General features: G+C 50.6%; 1 protein-coding gene and 1 long non-coding RNA gene across 10 annotated transcripts in view; both read right to left on the bottom strand.

Moving 5' to 3' along the window:
* Nucleotides 1-8684, bottom strand: part of TNIK (TRAF2 and NCK interacting kinase) — a 152864-nt gene extending 144180 nt beyond the window's left edge. For 5 of the 9 annotated variants that reach the window (XM_035334103.1, XM_035334111.1, XM_035334105.1 and 2 more), the window contains exon 1: nt 8334-8684. In XM_035334103.1, the coding sequence (XP_035189994.1) occupies nt 8334-8390 (57 nt within the window). In that variant the 5' untranslated portion in view covers nt 8391-8684. The remainder of the gene's footprint in view (nt 1-8333) is intronic. The other 4 variants (XM_035334104.1, XM_035334106.1, XM_035334112.1 and 1 more) reach the window with 1 other exon arrangement.
* A 4372-nt stretch (nt 8685-13056) lies between these two features.
* LOC118171228 lies at nt 13057-21221 on the bottom strand. Its single transcript, XR_004753114.1, has 3 exons — nt 20659-21221; nt 20247-20326; nt 13057-13398 (listed from the first exon to the last, which is right to left on the bottom strand). It is a non-coding gene; the product is annotated as an uncharacterized LOC118171228 (long non-coding RNA).
* Nucleotides 21222-21324: the final 103 nt, after the last annotated feature.

Raw genomic sequence — 21324 nt, 5'->3', positions numbered from 1 at the left:
ATCCTAAAGGGGACCACACTTCAGACATACTAAACTGCCATTACCAACATCAGCCACCAACACGTGGCACTTGACATCTGGGGAGCCAGGACTTCTTTCTGGGTACCTCGTTTTCAGTGAGGAGCTTGCACAGGCACATAGTGCAATACTTCTAAAAGCCACGGCAGCAAGACAGGAAGGAGATCTGCAACTTCTCTTTTGCCAGTTTATCTCTAAATCATATTAAGCTTTTATACTTGCATACGAAAGAGAAAGGGAAAGGCAAATATATTCTGATTTACAGGGAGATTTCTATTGTTGCCTGGACATCAAACAGCACCCAATTAGTCCTGCAAGGATCTGACCCACAAATTATGAAAATAAATGCCTCTGAAGCTTTGATCTCTTGTATTTCTGTAGCATGCTACAGCAGTTATTAGACACATTTTATTAGATTCAAGCTGTGCGATCTCTTCCTCTGCAAAGGCTCTACCGCCACAAATGCATCCTAAAGCCTCCATCCAGCAGATTAAGGGCATGCTCCCAAACAGTCACTTCTGTCATGCACTGAACACATGACTCAGCTGGCAGGAGGCTTTTTCCTGCTGAGTTTCAAAATTAGGAGCAAAGAGAATTTTTAAAAGGCGGGGGAATGGGGGGGAAGTGTCAGCCGCCTAAATTAAATTTTGGATTCTTTGTTAGTTTATAAAGGAATATACATCCTTTGCGATGTCCTTGGCTTCTAAAAAGTGTTGTTTTCGGAAGAGCTAAACAATTTATTTCTTTTCGCACTCTGAAATGACATTGCTGGAGGAAGCAGGCAAGAACTGTAACAAAAGGTTTCATGCACTCCGGAGCTGAAAACCACACGTGCGTTCACACGAACAGAAACACATCCACCCACCCCTGCTGCAGTGACAGCACTTAAAACAAAGAGGATGTTGGACTCAGACTGCTCAGCCTTTACTCAGTAGAGTAGCTCACTGCTCACAGCCTGCTGCACAGAGCAGCTCCTGCACTTGCCAGAGGCCATGGCAGCTTTCAGCATGTACGTAGGAAGGATGGGACCACGCAAATCGCTCAGGTCTCGGTTAAAGGCAAGAGGGTGGTGTCTGCACGAAGCCATTAATGCTGATAGACTTTCTGTGGCAGGCCTGCTTATCAGCAGCAGAAAACAAAGTGCACGCCTCCTCCTGAATTCATGGTAACTCAGCTGAGCGCGGGGCAGTAAATGCTGTGTTTGCTCACCTACGGCAGGAGGAGGAAATGCTGGTTCTCGGCTACGCAAGTCGCATCTGGATACTCCAGTGCTGGCTGCCTGATTACAGTCATCCATAATTTACTGCCAAGCCAGAACCTTGAACTTCTGGCAAGCACGGCAGAAAATTAACACGGAAAAGCAACATTTCAGATCAAAGGGAAATGGCTTGTTGGACTCTCAGAGCATTTGCCATTACAAAATAAAATCAGGCGTGCAGAGGGATGTAACCGAGGTCTGATTAAGCTTCTCACCAATGTTTTCCAACATTGCTTGCTTTGCCTCTCCTTCAAACCAAGCCTTTGGGGGGAGCACCCCAGGACTGGCCCCTCCATGCTGAGCATCCTCAACCCCTGTGGGAAGGGGTCACGGCACCACACAGGATTCCTCTAGAGGCCACCGCAGAGGGGGAGCATGGGCAGAGGGGAGTCTCCTTTTTCCCAGGGCTGTGTTCATTAGGCAATCCTCCATTAGAAATCACAAGCAATTTACACTCAGAACATCAAGCCTCGTTTATATAAATTGTTTTCAAGAGAACAGAGCAGGCAGCCCATCGGTTTCCACGTACAGCCACAGTCCAAAGTGACAAAGGGGATGGGGGGGAAGGAAATCAACACTGCTGGTTTACAAATGCTAAATACAAGCCCCCAATTAACGGAGCTAGCGATGACTTTGGCCAGTGGTTTTTGACCTGCAGCCTACGGACAGCTTTAATGGCTGCCTGGGAAGTAACTGAGGTGCCGAAGTGAGCCTCGTGTGATGGAGGCCCTGTGGAGTCACCAGCGGAAGAGGGGCCCTGCAGAGCAGACGGGGCTGGAGCCACCCAGGGGGAAGGAAAAGCCAGACAAAGCCCCTGGCCCCCAACCCTGCCCTGCCCAGCTCCTGGTCCCTGCCGAGCCGGGTGGCAAGAGCAGAGGGGAAGGAAGGGGCATTCATCTCCCACCAGGTGGAAAGCTGCGCTGCAGAAATATTCTTGAACCCCCCCAACCTCCCCCTTCCCAGACAACAAACCGGAAAGCCAGCACACAACAGCTTTTACCAAACCCACTGCGAACGCAGCAGGAACAGAGCTGGGGGAAGAAGCAGACCCAGCCGAGGCTCGTCCCACCGCCCCTCACAAATGTCCACCTGCTCCTGGCTTCTTCCTGGGGGCAAGTCTGGGAAAACCAACAGGGTTCTCCCCACTTGTATTTTGGGCAGGAAGGAATCAGACGGGGATCAATACTCTGTCCTTGCTCTGCAGGTCTGAGGCAGCGGCTCCTGCTGATGCACATAATTACGGGTGCAAAGAGGCTGCGGGTGCGTTAGAGGGAGGCAGGCGAGGGAGCAGCTGAGAGTCCAAGCTCAGGACGTGACAGTAGCTTTTGCATGACCTGGCACCACGTAAATAATGACTTTCAAGTACGCCTCTTCCTTAGCGGGGTGATTAGTTTCGGGAGATTTGCATACTGATCCAATGGAAACAGTTTTCCCCTTTCACCCTATATAAACCCTACCAGTACCCTTACCACGAGTCTGGCAGATAAAAATTACCTTCACATAGCGAGGATAAAAGCCTCCTCTAACCACTCATTTTTGCATGGAACAGAAATCAGGTGCTTTTTATTTTACACATGCTCACACCCATCCAATACCTACCTCTTCATTGCCTCAAACCTTGACTCAACTAAATGCCCGTCCTCATATGGCAGCCTGCTATAGAACCCTGTGCTCTGAATTCACGCTTAAGCAGCCCAAATTGTTAATTTTGGTAACCGACCAGTACACAGACACTTGTGAGAACAGAGACTGTCGGTGCCTTTAAAAACACCATCCACTTATCCACTTGCATGTGGTGGAAGAACTCCAACGACCAGGCAGAGTAACCAACCTGTCACCGTGCCAGTGCTGAACGTGGAGAACTGCAGCAACATCTGGGCTGCACAGCTCCACAGGATGGGAAAAAATAAATAAATCAGCCCCATGCAAGAAGATTAGGCAGAAGCCAGCTTTGGTTTTAACTTCTCATGAACGCACACACAAGGAGCTGCATCATGGGCAGAAGATAGCGTTTGCACCACTACCAACACTCCTGGCTTGAGGAATGGAAGTGAGATGCAAAAGGGCTTGGAGCTGGACATTTTCACCCCTTATTCAGAGACAGGTATTGTACCGCCAAGGTCTTATGTTAAAAAAAAAGGGGGGGAGGCTCAAAATTTACAAAGAACATGGTCATACCCCAGGTCCATAGCTTACACAGGCACTGATGAAGTCCATGATAGAAGACCTCCAAGAGGGTCTAACCTCAGGAGTCCCAGCTACCTATAAATATAAACGTTTGTTGAAGATAGGTGCCAGATCTTGCCTGGTAGCATATCATGTACAACGCACCACAAACGCCTTTCTTAATCTCCAGAAGTCATCTCTAGTAAAATTTGTTCCTCTTTCTATTTAGGAAGAAGGTGACCTTTGCAAAAGCTGCTTGAGTTCTGTAGAGCTACACGTTTTAAAAAGGCGTTGGAAGATGCAATCCAACATAATGCTGCAAAGATAATGCTCCCGAGTAGCGGCTTGCAGTGCTTACGCCCCATTAGAACTTCTCCTAAATCTTTAATGATTCTGAAATACTCCATAACCCGATGAAGTCCTGGAAACAGGACAATTCCAGCATATTGGGGCTTTTTTTCGTTTGTTTGCTTTGTTTTTAATATGAGAGCTTTTATCTTCATTGACAATGATCAGCTAATGCAAACAAATGGCCACTGAAAATTCACTGCTATACAAAGCAAAGCTAAAGGAACAGCAGTGACATTTTTGGGTTTCATCCAATTCTTCCCAGCAACAGCTAATACCCACCGGCTCCTTAATTCTGCGCTGTCTCCTCTCCAAGCCTGAGCACTAAAGGCCAGGCATTTCCAAAACAACTAACGATTTTAGGATCCAGTTTCCCCAGAGTGCACGGTCAGCACTTTGCGAAAGTAAACAACGAAGCCTTGGTTTTTGTTAATGAGTCCAATCCAAAGCAGCAACCAGGTACACAAAGAAAGCCATTGCTCCTTCCCCCAAAAAAGGGTGCTTGTTAAGTAGGAAACCCTCAGCCAAGCCCAGGTGAGCCATTCCCAAGGCACAGCTGTGAGCAGGGGCTCCTGCCCTAGGCTGGTCCCACCCCATGGGGCCATCAGCTCACTGACGAAGGCTTTCCCCTTTTCCCCTCACCACCTAAGCCCCTTTTAGGGGGTCGTTCCTGCAGCCTGGCAGGGGAGAGGGCCAGCTCCAGGCGAGCACCCAAAGGCATCCATCGTCCTGCTGCTGCTGCAGAAGCGCCCGCAGCCATCCCCAGCACGTCAGCCGTCTGCAAGCGGACGTGGCGGAGGAAAAGCTATTGACCTGGATATTTTAGCAGGATCAAGGCCACAGGCTTCGGCAAGAGATGGCAGAATTCACCGAGACACACGCTTAAAAAAAAAAAAAAAAAAAAAAAAAGGAGAGCCCAAAAGCCCAGCCCCGTCCTTCTGACTTCACACCCGTTGTGCTCAGCTGTGCATTCACCACCAGAGAGCATGGCCCACTGCATCGCCGCTCACACACATGCCCTTTTTCTTCCAAAAATCTGTTCTCAGACATGGCCATCAACAGCCTGTGCGAATCCCCATGTCGCTCATTATTCTGCTAATAGCAACGCCAGGGCATTCGGCTATTAAACATGCTGAGTGGACTAGCAAAAATACCTCCCAGCCCGGACAAAAGAACATTATAACGCAGTTTATCTTCTCCCCTTGTCAGTATAATATGCAGCACTACCTGTTCAATGGCCTCATCATTTTAAATTACAGTTTTCTGCACCATTAACAGTGCTCATTACCAGCACCACCAGCGGAAGACCTCTATTTTAAGAGCATCCTTGTGACGCTGCAGGCTTCGCCCTGCCCTTCCTCGCACGCTCGCTTCTCCGCGCTGACCTGGGGACACTCGGATACCATGGCAATAAGCACGGTAGAAAATGATTGATAGAAACGTGTCGCAAAGAAGGCAGGAGCGAGCCAGAAGTGCGCTTAGTAGATGCGCCAGGCCACGCATTTTAATCAGAATTCAGGGCTTTGTTCCTGGCCGAGCCGGCAGCGCGCGCGCGGAGCAGATGCACTGCTGCAGCGGAGCATGGTGGTACGGCCAAGATGAACTCCGGCGTGGCAGAGGCACGAGTGCATGCTGGCTTTTGTTACCTCTACAAATCCTGCCCCAGAGCCAAGCCACGCTCAGCCGGGGCTGTGCCGGAGCCCTGGGAACACACCCCGAGAGAGGCGAGGCAGCCAGGGCACGGGACGGGGCAAAGTGGCAGGCAGAGGTCCACCTCTCTGCATCTGCCTTCGCTTGTTGTTCATAAAAGCCAGCCTCTTGGAACATTTTGGTGACTCAAACTCGAAGATAAGCAGCCCGAGTGTTTCCTTTCCCCGCTGCTCAGAACGAATCATCCCCCCCCGCCACATTTTGAGTCACTACCTGCTCCCGGCAGCTCCAACAGCCAGCTCTCACCCTCAGACACGTAGGCACAGGAGCAACGTCCCCTCCATCCAGGCTCAGCTACGGCAGCAATGTGACACTTCTCTTATTTTCTAATAAATGAAATTTCGCAAGGCTTGTGGAATTACTCCTCGCTGCCATGTTTTGTGCTCAGGCAGCAAATTTACTATTGATTTCTGATTCAGAGCCTGTGGAATGATTCACGCTTCTTGCCCTATCTGCTGGATTTATGACCTTTAACAATTATTCCAAGTGCTAAAAGAGCTTAGTTTAGAAGAAGATCTATTCCTTGGCAAATTAAGCCCCTATTCTTGTCTTACTTATAAACCAACACATCTCTCATAATTTAAAGGAAAGTGCCCTCACAGGTCCCTCCCCATCAGGACGCCTCTTCTCTGTGTCTTGGACTCAGCCAACTTTTCCTAATTCTAATTTTATAATGGGACTCGAAAAAATCCATTTCCTGCAGAAAGCCTCCCCGTGAAGCCCTGCCAGCCTCGGCGGCGGTGCCAGCGAGCTGCTCTGCGCAGGGCCAGGCAGGGGAACAACCTGCAGCAGTGCCACCAGCCTCTGCTTCGTGTCCCTTGTCCCGGGTCACCCCGAGCAGGCTGGGTGCTGCTGGTGGCTCTCAGGGCTGGAGGGAGAACATTTCCTTCTGAACCAAAACCAAAACCCAGACCATGTCTCGAGAACATTGCGATTAACAAGCCACAAAAACCCAAGAACTAAGCACGTGGGGACGGTTTTAAAAAGAGCTAGTAGCCTGCTTCAAGAAGAGTTCCTAACACAGATGCATTACAAAATGAAACAAAAACTGATTTTCAGGGGGTGGGGGAGAGGAGGGCCCCCTTCCCTCCCCAAAGGACACGGCTTTCCTGGAGCAACCCCACCACCTTCAGCACCCTTCCTCCTAAAACACCTCCACCTAGCAAGGGAAAGGAGAGCTCCAGGTCTGCAGGTTGTGGATGGTCGCCCTGCTCCAGCCTCGCCTGCGCTGTGTACTGCTGAGCAATCATTTACACTATTAATCAACCAGAAACTCACCAGGAAGAAAGTAGGGCAAGTGAATAAAGATAGGCTTTTTTGCTTTTTTTTTTTTTGCACTGAAGCAAATAATATTTCTAAAAATACACTTGTGCTAGTCTTCAGTGGATTCTGCTTAATTTTATTTATTTATCTATGGCAGCAGGTTGAGAGAAGCAGCCCCGCTTCATTCTTCAGATGACTCCCCCTCCTCAGTACCAGCTCACTGCTCTTAAGAGCGAAGGGATGAAGAGGAAAACGGGGAAAGAAGGAAGAACTTAGAGGAAAAAAACGACGGGGGTAGGGGGCAATCGGGCCCCAGCCCACGCAGAGGCTGCCACGTTTGACGAGCCCGACATTTCAAGGGTACATCAGCAGCAGCGCGTTATCTCCAAGGGGGACCGGGGAGGAGGCAGGGCGGCGGGGCACGGCGGGTGGATGACGGGGAAAAGCAGGGCGTGGGGAGCAGCCCCGAGCATCCGCGCTCCCGCATCCCGCGGGCACCCGGCTCCCGTCTGCGCCCGTGTGTCCGCGCGTGCACGCGTGCGACATGATTTATTAATCGAGCGCAGCGAGACGCCGCGCTGCCCGGCCCCGCTGACGGGGAAGGGGGGCACGAGGGGGGGGGTCCAGGCTGCTCGGAGCACTGCGGTGCCCCCACCCCAAGCAGCCCCCATAGCACCCAACCTGCCCGTGGCCCCCTTCGCCACCCAGCCGGAGGGGACAGGCGGCGCTGGGGGCACCGCACACACCGCGGGTGTACGCGCAGCCATACAGCCGTGGGTACACGTACACACGCTTGCGTACACACATCCACCCCTACATGTGTGTTCGGATGCACACACACACACGTACACACACATCTGCATGTGCACACTTATACACGTATTATGTACGTGCAGGGGCATAGGCACGCGTTTATTATATCCGTGCAGGAGACAGGCACACACATTTGTGTGCGGGCAGGGGGACATGCACACACAGTTAGGTATGGGCAGGGGGACAGGCACGTTTATGTACAGGCAGGGGACATGCACACATTTATGTACGTGCAGGGGTCATGCACACACATTTATGTACATGCAGGGGTCATGCACACACATCTATGTACAGGCAGGGGACATGCACACATTTACGTATGTGTGGGTGTGTACGCACACATTTATATACGCGCAGGGGCATTTGCACACACATTTATGTACGTGCCTGTGTGTATGCACACATTTCCATAGGGGCAGGGGCATAAGCATGCACATTTCTATACGTGCAGGGATATACGCATGCACACATACACACACAGGGGTATATGCATGCGTATTCCTATACGCGCAGGATATGTGCGTGCACACATACATACGCAGGGGCATATGTATGCCCATGTACATAGGTGCAGGGTACATGCATGCACATTGATGTGCAGGCAGGGGCACAGGCACACGCAGCCATGTGCAGGCAGGGCTGTGCACACACACACACACACACACCCCGACACCCCCGCAGCCCCACGTCCCCCCAGCCCGTGTCGGGGTCTCTCACTCACACACCCACACTCACACACACTCGCCCCGCGCCTCACCCGCAGCGCCGAGAGGTCGATCTCGTCCAGGCTCCGTGCGGGCGAGTCGCTCGCCATGTTTCCTCCGCCGCTGCTGCCGCCGCCGCTGCTGCCGCCGCCGCCGCCGGCGAGGCGGCCCCGCCGCCCCCGAGCTGGCAGTGGCGGCCGCCGCGGCGCTGGCGCTATTTAACGCCTCCCCTCATGCGGGGCGCCGGCGAGGGAGAAGCCGCCCCTCGCCCCTCTCGCCCCTCGCTTTAGGGGAGGCGGCGGCGGGCAGGGCTCGCCGCGGCTCCGGTTGCGGCTCCGGCGGCGGCGGCGCACGGCATGGCCGCCTCCCGGCCCAGCGCGCCGCCGGAGCCGCCCCTCAGGCACGGCGAGGCGGCGGCGGCGGCCGGGGGCGGGCAGGGGGCGGGCGAGCCTCGGCCCCGCGTGTGGGGCTGAGGGGGCTGTGTGGGCACCCGGAGCCGGGAGGGGGCCTGGAGGGGTTTGAGGGGGAGACGGGGGGCGGCTGGTCCGCCGGGAAGGCTTGGGGGGGTCGCTCGTTGTAAGGGGTGGGGGGAGTCGGGGGGTGCTGGGAGGGTGCCTCATGGCTGGCTGCTGGGGTGGTCGTGTTGTGGCCCCACGGGAGGCAGGGGTCGTGTCACAGCCCCACGGACACCTGTGGGGGGGCATCGGCAGGCCTGTCAGCCCCCAGCCCGTGCTCAGCACCGATACCACGTCTGAACCGCCTTCGGAAGGGGCCAAAACCCCTCCGCATGCAGCAGTGGCTAGGTAGCCGGCTTCCTCTGTTTTCCTTGCTTCCCTTTTTCGGATGTGGTTTCTGCCAAACCAGGTGCCATATATAAATATATATGTATAAAAAAATCTGTTGCCTTTGAGCGAGCCGTGTGGAAGCTGTACTTACAACATCAACTCTCACAGGCTTGTGTCAGGAGCTTACAATATGCAGATCTGGGAAGCGGAAACCCTACACATGAGTCAACTGGCAGGCGGATGGGGTTTTCTTACGCTTTTGGGTTGGAGATGCACTTTGTGAATTAAAAAATAATAATAAATCATACTGCAACCAGCTCTGCTCCACGGGCTGCGAGGGACAGAGGGACAAAAGGGGGCCGAGGCCGCTGCCCTGCCGCTGGCGGTGCAGGAACTGCATCAATGTCTCGTTATCCTCGTTAGTGCTGATGGTGGCACCGCTGACACGGGCTGGGAGCAGCCCAGCAGCGCTTCAGCTCTCAGAGCTGCGAGGCCTCGGCAGGATGGGGTGGTTTTGGTGGAGAAGCGGTGGGTAGCAGAGGTGCAGCACCAGCAGCATGCCTGGCTTCAGCCCCTTTTCCAGTACATAAATCGTGACCCCTCAATGTCTTTCACCACCATTAGTCCTCGCATTTAAAAAGCCAAATTTGACCACAGTGGTAAACTGAATAAAATAAACACACATTTAGAAAACAGAGGGCTGTCGCAATGTCTCTGAGCACCCCCGTGAATCTTTGGTGGTGCTGTTGTGTTTTTTTTTTTTAAACCAGATGCTGTCTGTGTCTGTCAGACCTGGATGTTGCAGTGCTCTGCTCCCAGTTGTGAAGCTGAAAGCAAAACTGCTTGGGAACTCGTAACAAAGCAGTGTGGGACTTCCTACTGCCTTCATTGTTCTCCTGAAGAGAAATGCAAAGACCAGGATGAGGGAGGATGCCGGCTTTCTCTAATGTACTTCCCATCCATGAATACAAGGTATAATTTGTGAAACATACGGATTTAAAAATAATAATAATAATATATCCTCCAGTCCTGCAAATAGACAGATTGGCCTGATCCTATGCATGCCCGTGAAGCCCCAGGCTAAGCTGTGATTTAATTACAATCTATCCCCTGCCTGTCAAATGGCAAAAACGCAGAGAACCCTTCGGTAACAATAACAGAAGACACACGGTGAGTGATAGTGGGAGGCAAATGGAAAGGCCCAGGGAGGGCCCTGTTCCCAGGCTGCAGGAAGCTTTTTCTGTAGAAAATGGAGTTTCCGAGGTGTTATTTTATTTCACAAGGAGGGGTACCTCTGTCTCTCTCTACACCCTCTTTCTGTCAGGAGCATCTAAACAAAACCTTGCAACTGGAGTTATTACGGTGCGAAACCCAGCGCTCGGTTGAATCAGCCTGAAATGTTTTGGGTGTGAGTCAGTGTGACATGAAATCATGTTTCTGCCCGGCGGAGGCCCCCCAGGAGCTGCTGCTGGTCCCTGCTGCGTCTCCTGCACATGGAGCACGGGCAAGGCGCTGCCGAGCCCAGGCTCAGCACCATCACACCTCACACGGAGCAGGAGCCGAGGCAGGAGGGCACGTGTCCAGCCGGCTCAGCTCCACCAGCCTCTGTTCCACCCCACACACCGCCTTGCTGGGACGGTTTGTGGCAAGACATTGTTTTTGCCGTTTTGACCCCATTCTGAAAAAAATGGAGCAATGTAAAAATGTCAGCTTTTCCTGCGGGTGGCGGTCCCCAGCCTTGGTCAGCTCCAGTGAGCAATGAGCACTGTAAAGAACCAACGCTCTGCTGTTGGCAGTGGAGGGCTAATGTCAGGCCAGTGGGGTTGATTTGTTCTTTAAAGGGCATCGGCTCGTGTAAAAGCTATCCAGTTCATTTGACCTCAGCATAAAACCAGATTTAATCATCTGGCAGTGCCACCGCTGTTAATTGTATCATGGGGTTACATGTAAAATTAGTAAATTTAAATGGCATGTAAGGCCTTGTCCGATTAGCAGGAGCTTCACGTGCTTCAGGTTTTGGAACCTTCTCTAAAGGTTTAGAGGAAAAAAAAAAAACAGGGGCGGGGGGGGGGGGAGAATCAAACAGGAAAGTTTGTCTGGAACCCGTTTGGGGCCCATCGTGTGATGTATTCCACCATCCTACATGGGTCACACGTTCCCAATAGTTCTGTGACCACTGACAGCATAATTTTTCTGATTCCTTAAATCCACGTTGTGTTACCCCAATGTCTGCCCATGTAAAGCAGGAGTTAGAGAACTCTGCCCAAACCGAATGGAGGACATTGAAAAATGAATACTGTGAAATGCATAATAATCAGATTTTAAGTTAACTTGATAACATGCAGCTGCGTTGTAAGAAACTCAGAAATGAATGGCTACATGTGTCCTACCTGCATCTATTGATCTTCCCAAATGCACTTTAACTGATTCATTATCATTTACTGATCGCTCGTCCTTCTGCTGATACGGGTTCCTCTGGGGGAGAGAAGCATTTTTCCATTGCATTCCTGGAGCTGAGCAGGACTTCATGCGTGAACCTTGCTGCCAGGATTTTTCTTATATCTATATAAAAAAAAAACAACAACTGTAAATTGTTAATCGCTCCCTCGCTTAAGCATTGTTCAACTACAAAGCCCTGTAATCACTGCAATGGGGGAGTAAATGGAAAAAGAGCAAAGGCTCTATGGAAAAAAACAACAATAACAACAAAAAAAACTACCTCCACAGATTCATATCCAGGGAACAGCGCTGTGCATTTAAATATCAAAGTCCTGGGGCACTGCAGATCAAGAGGCAGTAGATGGTACATTTCCAGGAGCTCAGTGCTCTCACAGCACACCCCAAGCTGGTGTTCTTCCCCAAAATACGTGGCACTGAGGACCAGCTCAGTCTTTTACACCCCTTCCCCTGACAGTTGCCTTTGCTTGCTCTTGAGGGCTGTTCTCACCCAGGGGCAGGAGCCTGGCAGTCCCCAGCAGCTAGGTCAGCTGCATTATTTACAAGACTACTGAAATTTCAAGACAAAGATGTGATTTTTAGGTAGTGCAGAAGTGAAGAGAAATCCCATTTTTGCACTGCTTGTGGAAAACCTAATGCAGCCTTGCCCCTAGCAAACGGTGTTCCCGTAGCCCCGCAGAGGAATACCAATTTCTCCTTTTTTTGCCGAGGTCTCGAGGTCTGTATGCACAGCCTGCAGCACGAGGCAGCACGTCCCCCTGGCTCAGCAGGGACGTGCTCCGGAGCCCACCTGTGGCAGCAGGAGCACCGCCACTCCCAGGCACCACGACCGCAGCCCTGCCCACGGGGCGGAACATCTGCTCCAGTTCCAAGTCCCTTTTATCAAAATTATTTTGATAAAAATAATCCAAATAACCATAACCTCCTGATATGGTTACTTATGCTGACCAGTCTGGATCTGAGCTACCCTAAGACAAGCGGTATTTAGGCTCTCTCTTTCCTATCTTGGCTTGTCTTGCAGACCAAAGGCAGCCCCAGGCCTGGGAAACACCTGACCTGAAGCCACCCCCATCTGGCATTAAGCACAGATCAGTCAAACAAGAGAAACTGGCTCCATATTTGTCAGATGCAAATTGCTGGGAGTTAATTAAGACACATTTCAGGATCAGTGAGTTTTTTTTTCTTAATGATAATCTGTCCCGAGGTGTGGGTAGGGTTCGACATCTCTCCTTGGCAAAGGGGTTACAAAGCTGGAGCTGCACATCCCAGTCGGTCCCACAGGGCCTCGGCCGCAGCCCAGTGTGCAGGGTGCTCAGGGGCCTGACAGCACGCGTACACCAGCAGGTCGGAGGCAGTCGGGGTCCAAATCCTCCTCCGTGTATTAATTTTTCCAGATTTTCATTCCTTTTCAATGTTTGGTGTCTTCTGCACAGCTTGTGAAAAGCGGTGTTTTGTAAAGGGGGTAGAGCCACAACGGCAATATGCTTCTGCCTCTCCACAGGCACGTTGAATACTCAGTGTTTTGCCCCACAAAAAGTAAAAGTCTTTTATATACAAAAAGAAGAAGGAGGGAAAAAAAAAAAAAAAAAAAAAAAGAAGAAAAAAGAAAGGTTAAACCACAGAACAGACTTTCCAAGTCTGATATTTCAGGCTTTCCACTCGCAGTCAATAACCAAAGCAGAAACCAGTCAGAAAACAACCAGAGGTACTTAAAGCAACTTAAAGTAATCGTCTGAGTAGTGCTTAACGTGGTGGTGTCTGAGTAGGAAGACAGGGGCTGAGCCAATTGCTGTTGCCTTTATGTGGAGTTTTCTCTCAGAAGTGTTTACTTCCTCATGCCTTCATGGAGATGTGGCAGTCTATGAAAGCACTCCTCCTGGAAGTAGATGAAAATGGCTTAAAAAAAAAAAAAAAAAAAAAGGGTTTCTAGGTCCTGTCATAACAAGGAAAAGCTTAAAAAAGATAACCCAAATGTTCACTACAGGCAAGACGTGCTGTGCTTTTATGAAATGGATGGAGAGTTTCAAAGACATCAGGCTTTCTGGCTTGCTGAAACAACATCACCATCAGGGCTCCCACAAATACCACTGCGCCCTGTCAGAAAGGAGCCACCCGAGTCCATCCTTTATATACGAAGGTCTTTTGCAGTGTGCTGCTGTAAAGAGGAGAGTGTCTTCAGGCTGCCATCAGGAGATCCCGCAGAGTTCAGATGTACTGACTGCCTGGCCACGACAGAAAGCTGCAGGCGGCCTTCAACATCTGCTTTGTGGCCCTCCGAAGGCCTTGCCCAGCCCGCAGTATGGAACAGCCTTCCCTCCTACAAGTCCCGGCTGAAGTCATTAACACCACCTACAGACGGGAACGTCTCGGAAGGGGTGAAGAACCAGTCAGGAAACTGGCCAGGATGGCCTTGGCATCTCCTCACCTCCGCCATGTGGCCTAGTGACTAACACAGTTAATGCGGCCACAAACATGGCATGAAAGGATGGCTAATCCCTCAGGGCCTCGAAGATTACACCACCCCACCAAGAAATACCTCCAGAAAGCCACCAAGAAAGACAAACAGGACTCCAAACAATGACAACAGGACAAAAAGTCCTTGAAATACAAGTGTCAGGTGATAACGGGGGCAAAACAAAGATGAAGGTGGAAGGGTTCATCTAGCTATGCAGCAGCCCACCGGTCAGCGCGGACCTGGAAACGAAGTGACAGCCAGGGTGAGAAAAGCAAGGCTGATGCTTGGGTCAGCCCAGAGTTATACAGAATAGAAGAAAACGTGTCTATTTGAACAAGGTGATTTTAGTGTTGGCACGTGATTTCTGAGAAATGGAAAAGTACCAAAACATCAGGCAGGAAATGAGGTGGTTTTGAAAATGAGTGTGTATGAAAGATGTGCTGCATACTCAGTGGAAGGACTCCATCTTCAGTTAGGAGAGCAGGAAGGAGCGGGCTTGTCTCCACTGTGACAGGGGGATCCCTGCACACATCTGAGCTCACAGCCTGGGCCCTACAAATGTGTTACCACAAGGAAGCCATCAGCTGAGAACTAGATAGCAGGAGGAAACGGGGGCAGTCAGAAAAGCCTTCACAAGGAAGGCAGATCAACACCAAACGACAAAGATGTGGACGGCCCCATTTCCCCCGTGCATGAGTGTTAGAGTGGGAAGGAAGAGCTGGAAAATTTCCTTTGAAATTCTGGCCCCTACAGGCTCAAAGCAGACAGCATATTAAAGGAGAGATTTTTAAAAGTGATGTTATATACTTAATTAATCTCAGGGTTTCAGAAGTTTGTGCTTCTCAGTTTGCAGCTCCTGGCACCAGCAGTACTGCAGCCTTTGAAAGCAGGCGGTGATGAGTGGGGAGAAGCACACCACAGCTGACAGCAACTGGAGAGAGATTTCTTTGTCCACACAGCCCAGGCACTGCTCCAGCTGTGCCCAGTACAACGCTCTGGAGAAGCAAGGCACCAAGTCATCAGGAGCTTCTCTATTCCACTGTTTATAAAAAAGGTCAGGTCAAATTTAATCTGCATTACTCAAGTTTCTGCTTTATCTGTTATTTCTGTATCTGATAACTGAGTCTGGAGGTGGGACCATATCCTTGATACCAGTTATTAGCACGACATTTGTCTATATGCTGCATGGCTACTGGGGCTTTTCCCAGCCAGCCTCTGCAGAGGAGCCAGCTGAAAGGCTTGGGGCAGTGGCAAAGGCAGGAGAGAGCTTTGTGCCCTTATCTGTTGGATGAGATGAAGCCTGTTTTGATGGTAAGTGTCTCCCTCCCTGGTGCCCATCAAAGGGGCCTGTAAAAATCAGCCACCATGAAGAACGGTTGGAGAGGAGGCTGCGTCAACATCTGGGGGGAGCTGAGGGTATTTCCCCAACTGTCTCCCTGCCATCCGTTATACACCACTGGACTTTTAGTAGCATATACACAATGCACTGAACACAGGGAAACAGTATCTGGAAGAGAAAGAGTTTGGAGGGCTGAAAACATGCAATTTTCCTTACCTGGCATAAATGACAGCCCAGCACAAAATAAAGTCAAAGGTGTTCCTGTAAAACTACTGATACATCAATAAAATAAGCAGGTAACAATCTCCACGTGTGTCCTGACTGATGAAAGGGGAACGGACCAAATCCACCGTGACGTGCAGGGTGACCGCTGAGGGCACAGATCCAGGCTGTCACAGTGAGGGGACACTGGGATGGATGAGGCAGAGCGAGACACAGCTAATGGTGACACAAAGCCGAAACAGAGTGTGGTGGAGATACTCATAAGGTGCCAGGCTGGATTTGCTGCAAGCAGCAGCATCAGAGGTCTCAGGGCAGGTGGTCAGTAGGTGAGGTGAGCCCATCAGTGAAATCCTCAAGCCTTAAGACAGCAGCGAGCTGCATACGCCTCCACGGAGATAAACCCTTCTGATCCACAGCACCCCGCCAAGATGCATGCTCTGTGCAAAATATCTCTGGATTACTTCACTGCTAAGAAAGATTTCAGTGCTTTACACAATAAATTAAGAAGCAAGGTAGACAGATTCAAACAGAAAATCTACTATCCTCTACATAGGCAGGTGGTGGATTTGGCGATTTAAGAGCAATCATGCTCTCAGAAGCACCTCAATGACACACACAGCAAAATATGAGTTTTGCAAGTGGTGCAGCTGACACAGGCTGTTTGCTGAAGGAGAATTAGGCTTTTCCTCTGCAAAACTGAGCATTGAGAGCTAGTCCACCTGCTAGTCGATGGCACTTTGAGTGCTAAAAACCCACATTGCTTTTGGAAAATCGGACTTGAGCTCCTGAAACACTCAGGCTCTCTTTCAGCCCTTGTTTTCTGTCTTTTCTGTCCCTAACATGATCTAGTGTAAGAGTCAAGATGCAGCTGACCTAAAATTGCCTATTAAAGATAATGAAAAAACCTGTAAGACAACAGCTTCTTCCAGGCATGCAAAACAGCTGCGCTCACCTTTACCAGTATTGCCTGTATGCTCTTTCAGGTCCCGACAGATTAAGGAATCTGGGAACATAAGGAGCACATCAACCTAATACCAATGTTGAGATTAAACAGTAAAACGAAGAAAAGCAATGGCTGTTTAATCAGAGAGAAAGAAGCTTGTAGGGTGAAAATGGCATTACTTCGCATAGCGCTGGGAAATGTTCGCTTCAGTTTGATCAACAAGATGCTGGGCACCTGCTAACACACCTGGACAGGGAAATGGCTGAAACCAGAAATCTAGCAAAAGGCTGTGTACCATTAAGCCCTACACTAACTTCTTCTTGCAGACTTAGAAGGAATAAAAGGAGAACATGCTGTCCCATGCAAGAGGCAGGGTCCTTCCAAGTGTGTGTCACCATGGCAAGGGGATGGAGCCAGTTCACTTCATGTATCTCACAAATCTCACTATATTCAGCATTTTTGCAGCCCCTGGAACCATGTATCTTATACATGACTCTTAGTTCTTATTTAAGAAGAGATAAGCAACTGAAGATCTTTGCCTTAGGAAAGCAAGTCTGAGAACACGATCCTTGGGAGGATTAAAGAAACCAAAGGTAAATTCAGAGGACCTGGGTGAGGAGACCCACGCCTCCACACCTCCCCTCAATTACAGCCCTGCTGTAGCCCTACCAGCAGTAGAATATTGGAAATGTGGGTGACAGCTTAGATTAGACACCATCAGACGCAGCCACTGTAATCTGCCACCAGCTCCCTAAAAGGAAATCCTTAGCTAACAAATATGCTCCGGTCTTTTGAGCCGGCAGATAATGATCAAACAGTGAATAAAACATATCTGGATCTCAGGGAAGTGTTTGACATCATGCCATGCACCGGACTGATTTCCTCAAAGAGCAGAGCCAAGCGGGAGGGCGGTTTGTGCTGGTGACAGTGCCCCAGCTCAGGGAGCAGGAGGCGGGTGGGTGAGTGCCGCACTGGTGTCCCTGGCGCTGCAGCCCCAGCTCTTCCTCTCCAGGAAGGTCAGTGCGGCCCCTGGGCTCTCTGCTCCTCTGCCTGCTGCTCCACTCCCAAAATTTCATCTCCTCTATATGCGAGGCATATCCTTCACGTGACACGGCAACACACAGCTTTCCTACAGGGATTTGAGAGTGGGCAGGAAAACGATCAGTTTACTTGTATGTAGGAAAAAAAAAAACACACACTGCACATGAGATTCTTGCCAATCATGAGGATGAATATCCTCTCCATGTTTGCAGTCTGCTCTGCCCTATATAAGGCTGTCAGATTTCCAGGGCAGAGAAATGATGTGCTTTTGGGTCCCTGAGCATCGCAGGGTGCTGGGACCCAGGGAGGTGCTGCAGTGCAAATGCCTAACAGCTCTCCTGCTGTGGCTACTGTCCCCACCAGTAACATACTGGGAGCAAGTACTGGTCTGAGACTTGTCTCAGGACAGGAACCATGTGGACACTGACAACCAGATTTTGATTGTACTGGGAAAAAAAAAAAAAAAAAAAAAAGTCTCTGAAGCAGCACGTCTTGGCTCGGAGAGACTGCTCCTGCTCAGGCATTTTAAGTAATTTCTGCGTAAATCTTTCTGTTACGGTAAAAATAATAATAATGAAATGGCGAGACACAGAAAGCATACAGACACAGTGGAAACCAAATTTGGAATGATTTAGATGATTCAGGCTTTCTTAGGGTAATAAGCAGCTAGCGCGGATCAACACACTCGCGCGCAACCCAAGAGCTTGGAGCCGGCGTGTAGGCTTCAATGAATGATTCATTATTCTGCACACGCGCTGGCTCCTCAGCCACTCCAGCCTGTACCCATCTGGATCTCAGGAGAAATTCCTAGAGTGTGTAATTGTGCATAATGTGATCATCCTGCAGCAGGAAATAGGCTTGTAAGCATTCTCAGCCAGCACAACTGATGTCACACAGATACGGCCTGCAAGAAAACACCAAGACAGATATCGCAGCGAGCCATGCGAGAGCTAAGGAGGTCTCTCGGGAGCCACTTTCTCGACAGGGGGATGCATTTAGGGCCCAGGGGCACGGCGGCGGCTGCGGTCGGAGGGGCCGGGAGGCGCCGGGCTTCGGCCCCCGGGGGGCCGGGGCAGGCCCCGGGCTGCGGCGCTGCGCGAGGCCGCGGCTGCGTTAGGCCGCAGCACCCCCTAGAGGCCAGCGGGGGCCCGAGCCTCGCTGAGGAGGGCTGGGGGCTCTGCAAAGCTGCAGCCGTGCCTCCTCGGGCAGGTTTTGGCCTAACAAACGTGTTTGTCTTAATAAACAGCCTCCGACTGCCGCACTGGGCCGGGCTTGTGGCGGCAGCTGCCTTCCTTTCCGGAGTTCCTCACTTCCACGTCTGATGTTAGCCAAAGTGGGGCTTTTCCACACAAATAAAGCCATTGCTATGCCTAAAGTTAATTCCATATACAGTACCTGCTTCATGTTTCTGAGGTTACAGTGCTTTGTGTTGGATTTCAGTAACCATCCATCTATTTGAAAGGGTGTGTAAAACATGCCATCCTAAAACATAAAGAAACACCAAAATGTGAAGTCCCAAACCTGTCTTTCAAGTCAAAATTAAAAGATGCTGGGCAATTACACTGAGACCTCTTGTGAAAGACATGTTTTACATCAGTGCTGGGGACATATGACAATCACATTCCAGCCTGCAAGGCCCTGCTGGGGTCCCTCCAGGTACACCAAGCTGGTAAAGAACAAAATCAGGATGCCAACCTAGCAAAGAGAATATAAATACTTTTATGTCTGTTTTGCGAGATAAACCAGAGGAATGTGATAAACACCAAAGGCAGCACAGCAGGAGGGGGCTGGAAGATTGGTATCTGGCTGGATGATAACTCAGTTCAGGAAGCATGACCTGGTGCATGCGGTGGTGGGCACAGACCCTTCCCGAGGGCTGGTGGGTGAGGGTTTGCCCTGCTCCCAGTTCCAGCATTGCAGGAAGAATCTGGGGCCAGGACTGGCTGCAGACACCTGAGAAGCCATACCACAAACAGCATTTGCAGGAGTGTAAGGGAAGGTACAAAGGCCTGGCAAGGCCAAACAAAGATGAAGACCATGGAGGTGGGACACCTCTGGGTGCCAAAGACCTGGTGCAACCACAGACGTAGCCCTGGTGGTTCCTCCAGCTGAAGAGATGGGCCCAGCTCTTGCCCGAGTTTCCTTTGTGCCCACACTGCCCTCCTAGCTGTAGGCAAGTGCTGCAACCTCACCCAGAACCTCAAGCCCATCCGCCCTGCAGGATCCAGCCCTCCTCACCCTTATCCAGCCACGCAGCTTGGCCCAGGGCAGCTGTACCCAGCAGGGACACACCACAGGGAAAGGCCACAAGCAGCACGCCACAGAGCTGCCGAGCAGCTTGTGCCACACTCCTCACTTCCTCCAGGCACTGCTGAGCTCCAGATAACAGAAACCTGTGAGGCCCTGATAACGCTGTCTTCCCCTCCTTTGTCCTCAAGTGGTAGCAGGATGTTTAATTATCGAGATCAGGCTGAATATGGAGAGATTACTCATCATTGATAATGGGTATAAGCTGTTTCCCTTGCAGAATAATTTCTTCTTTTTAAAGAACTTTTTTCCCCCCTCCTCTCTCCAACTTAATTTCCATCCTGGCCATGAGCCTCAGTAGAAAATCTTACCATAATCATTTTGAGCTAAATATTCTGAGTAATCAATCAGAGCAGTGGAACCAATTTTGAAACTGTCACTTTTAATTTTTCCAAAAAAAAAGAGCATTTCACTCACACTGCTGTTGGGATTCAGGCTCTTAAAGCCTTTGTTCCATTGCATTGGTGCTTCAGAGACGTACTTGAGAATCTGAAGAGCTGGCACAATTGCAGAGAAATGAAAACAGATTGATTTTTAGCAGTGAGAAGAAACCTGTTTTTTTATGTGCCTTTGAACCTGTCTGACAAAACCTTTTATTTCTTTCTTCCCTGCTTTCCTCCTCTACAAAAATAACTAAGAGGTACTGGTGATTTCACTCATGCAAAAGGCTGACACTAACCAAAAGTTGATGAGTTACTGAGAGCTCAGTGCACAAATACACGGCTAACGAGGGCCCAAAGAGCAGACCTGCCTGGTGCAGAGCGCAGCATTTCTTCCTGTCCCCCTCTGGCTCAGGACATCTGCAGGCACGTTGGCCACAGAGGCTTACCTGTGGGGTGAAGCAGGAACGGTCTCAGCACAAGCGTTGGAGAAAGCTGTCCTGGAAAGCGTATATCTATTAAATGTAGCAGTGATTGCTCTTTTTGTTCGAGGCATGCGTGGGCTGCATTTCTGCTCAGTGAGGAGCGATCAAATTAGAGGCTTTGTGAGACTTTCATCAAGCGAACTCTGTGGCTGTAGGGAAGTCAAAGGGAATTTTGCCACTGCCCTCAATGGAGGCAGTGCACCTGAGCCTCCCCTTCGCAATTTATGCCAGCTGTAGCCTGTAAGCTGCCTTTTACCAGTATTTTAATGGGCTAATGGATGGGGGGGAAGTCTTGCCCAGTGAAAACATGGCATGCCTACACATATGAGAGAGAAAACAGCAAAAGCAGCAGCAGCAGTGCCCAATTTTGGCTCTCCCTTGCACCTCTGGGGCCCCACCGTCACACTGGATCCTCACCATAAAGCCGTACGAGGTCTTAACCCCCCTTACTTCAAAGCTACACTTAGTTTCAGGCCAATTTCACACTGAGATAAGCACAGAAACAACTCGGCTTTGTCGGTGGCTACTGGTAGTGCTGCACCCGCAGTGTGGCCAGCGACTGCTGGGCCCAGCCCCATGCCTGCCTGCTGCCACCTACCCCCTCCTGCTGCCACCTACCTCCTGCTGCCA

This window comes from Oxyura jamaicensis, chromosome 9 (assembly GCF_011077185.1).
Source record: "Oxyura jamaicensis isolate SHBP4307 breed ruddy duck chromosome 9, BPBGC_Ojam_1.0, whole genome shotgun sequence".
Classification (NCBI taxonomy): domain Eukaryota; kingdom Metazoa; phylum Chordata; class Aves; order Anseriformes; family Anatidae; genus Oxyura; species Oxyura jamaicensis.
Note: the sequence above shows the minus strand (reverse complement) of the source record. Positions and strands in the feature narration are given on the sequence as shown.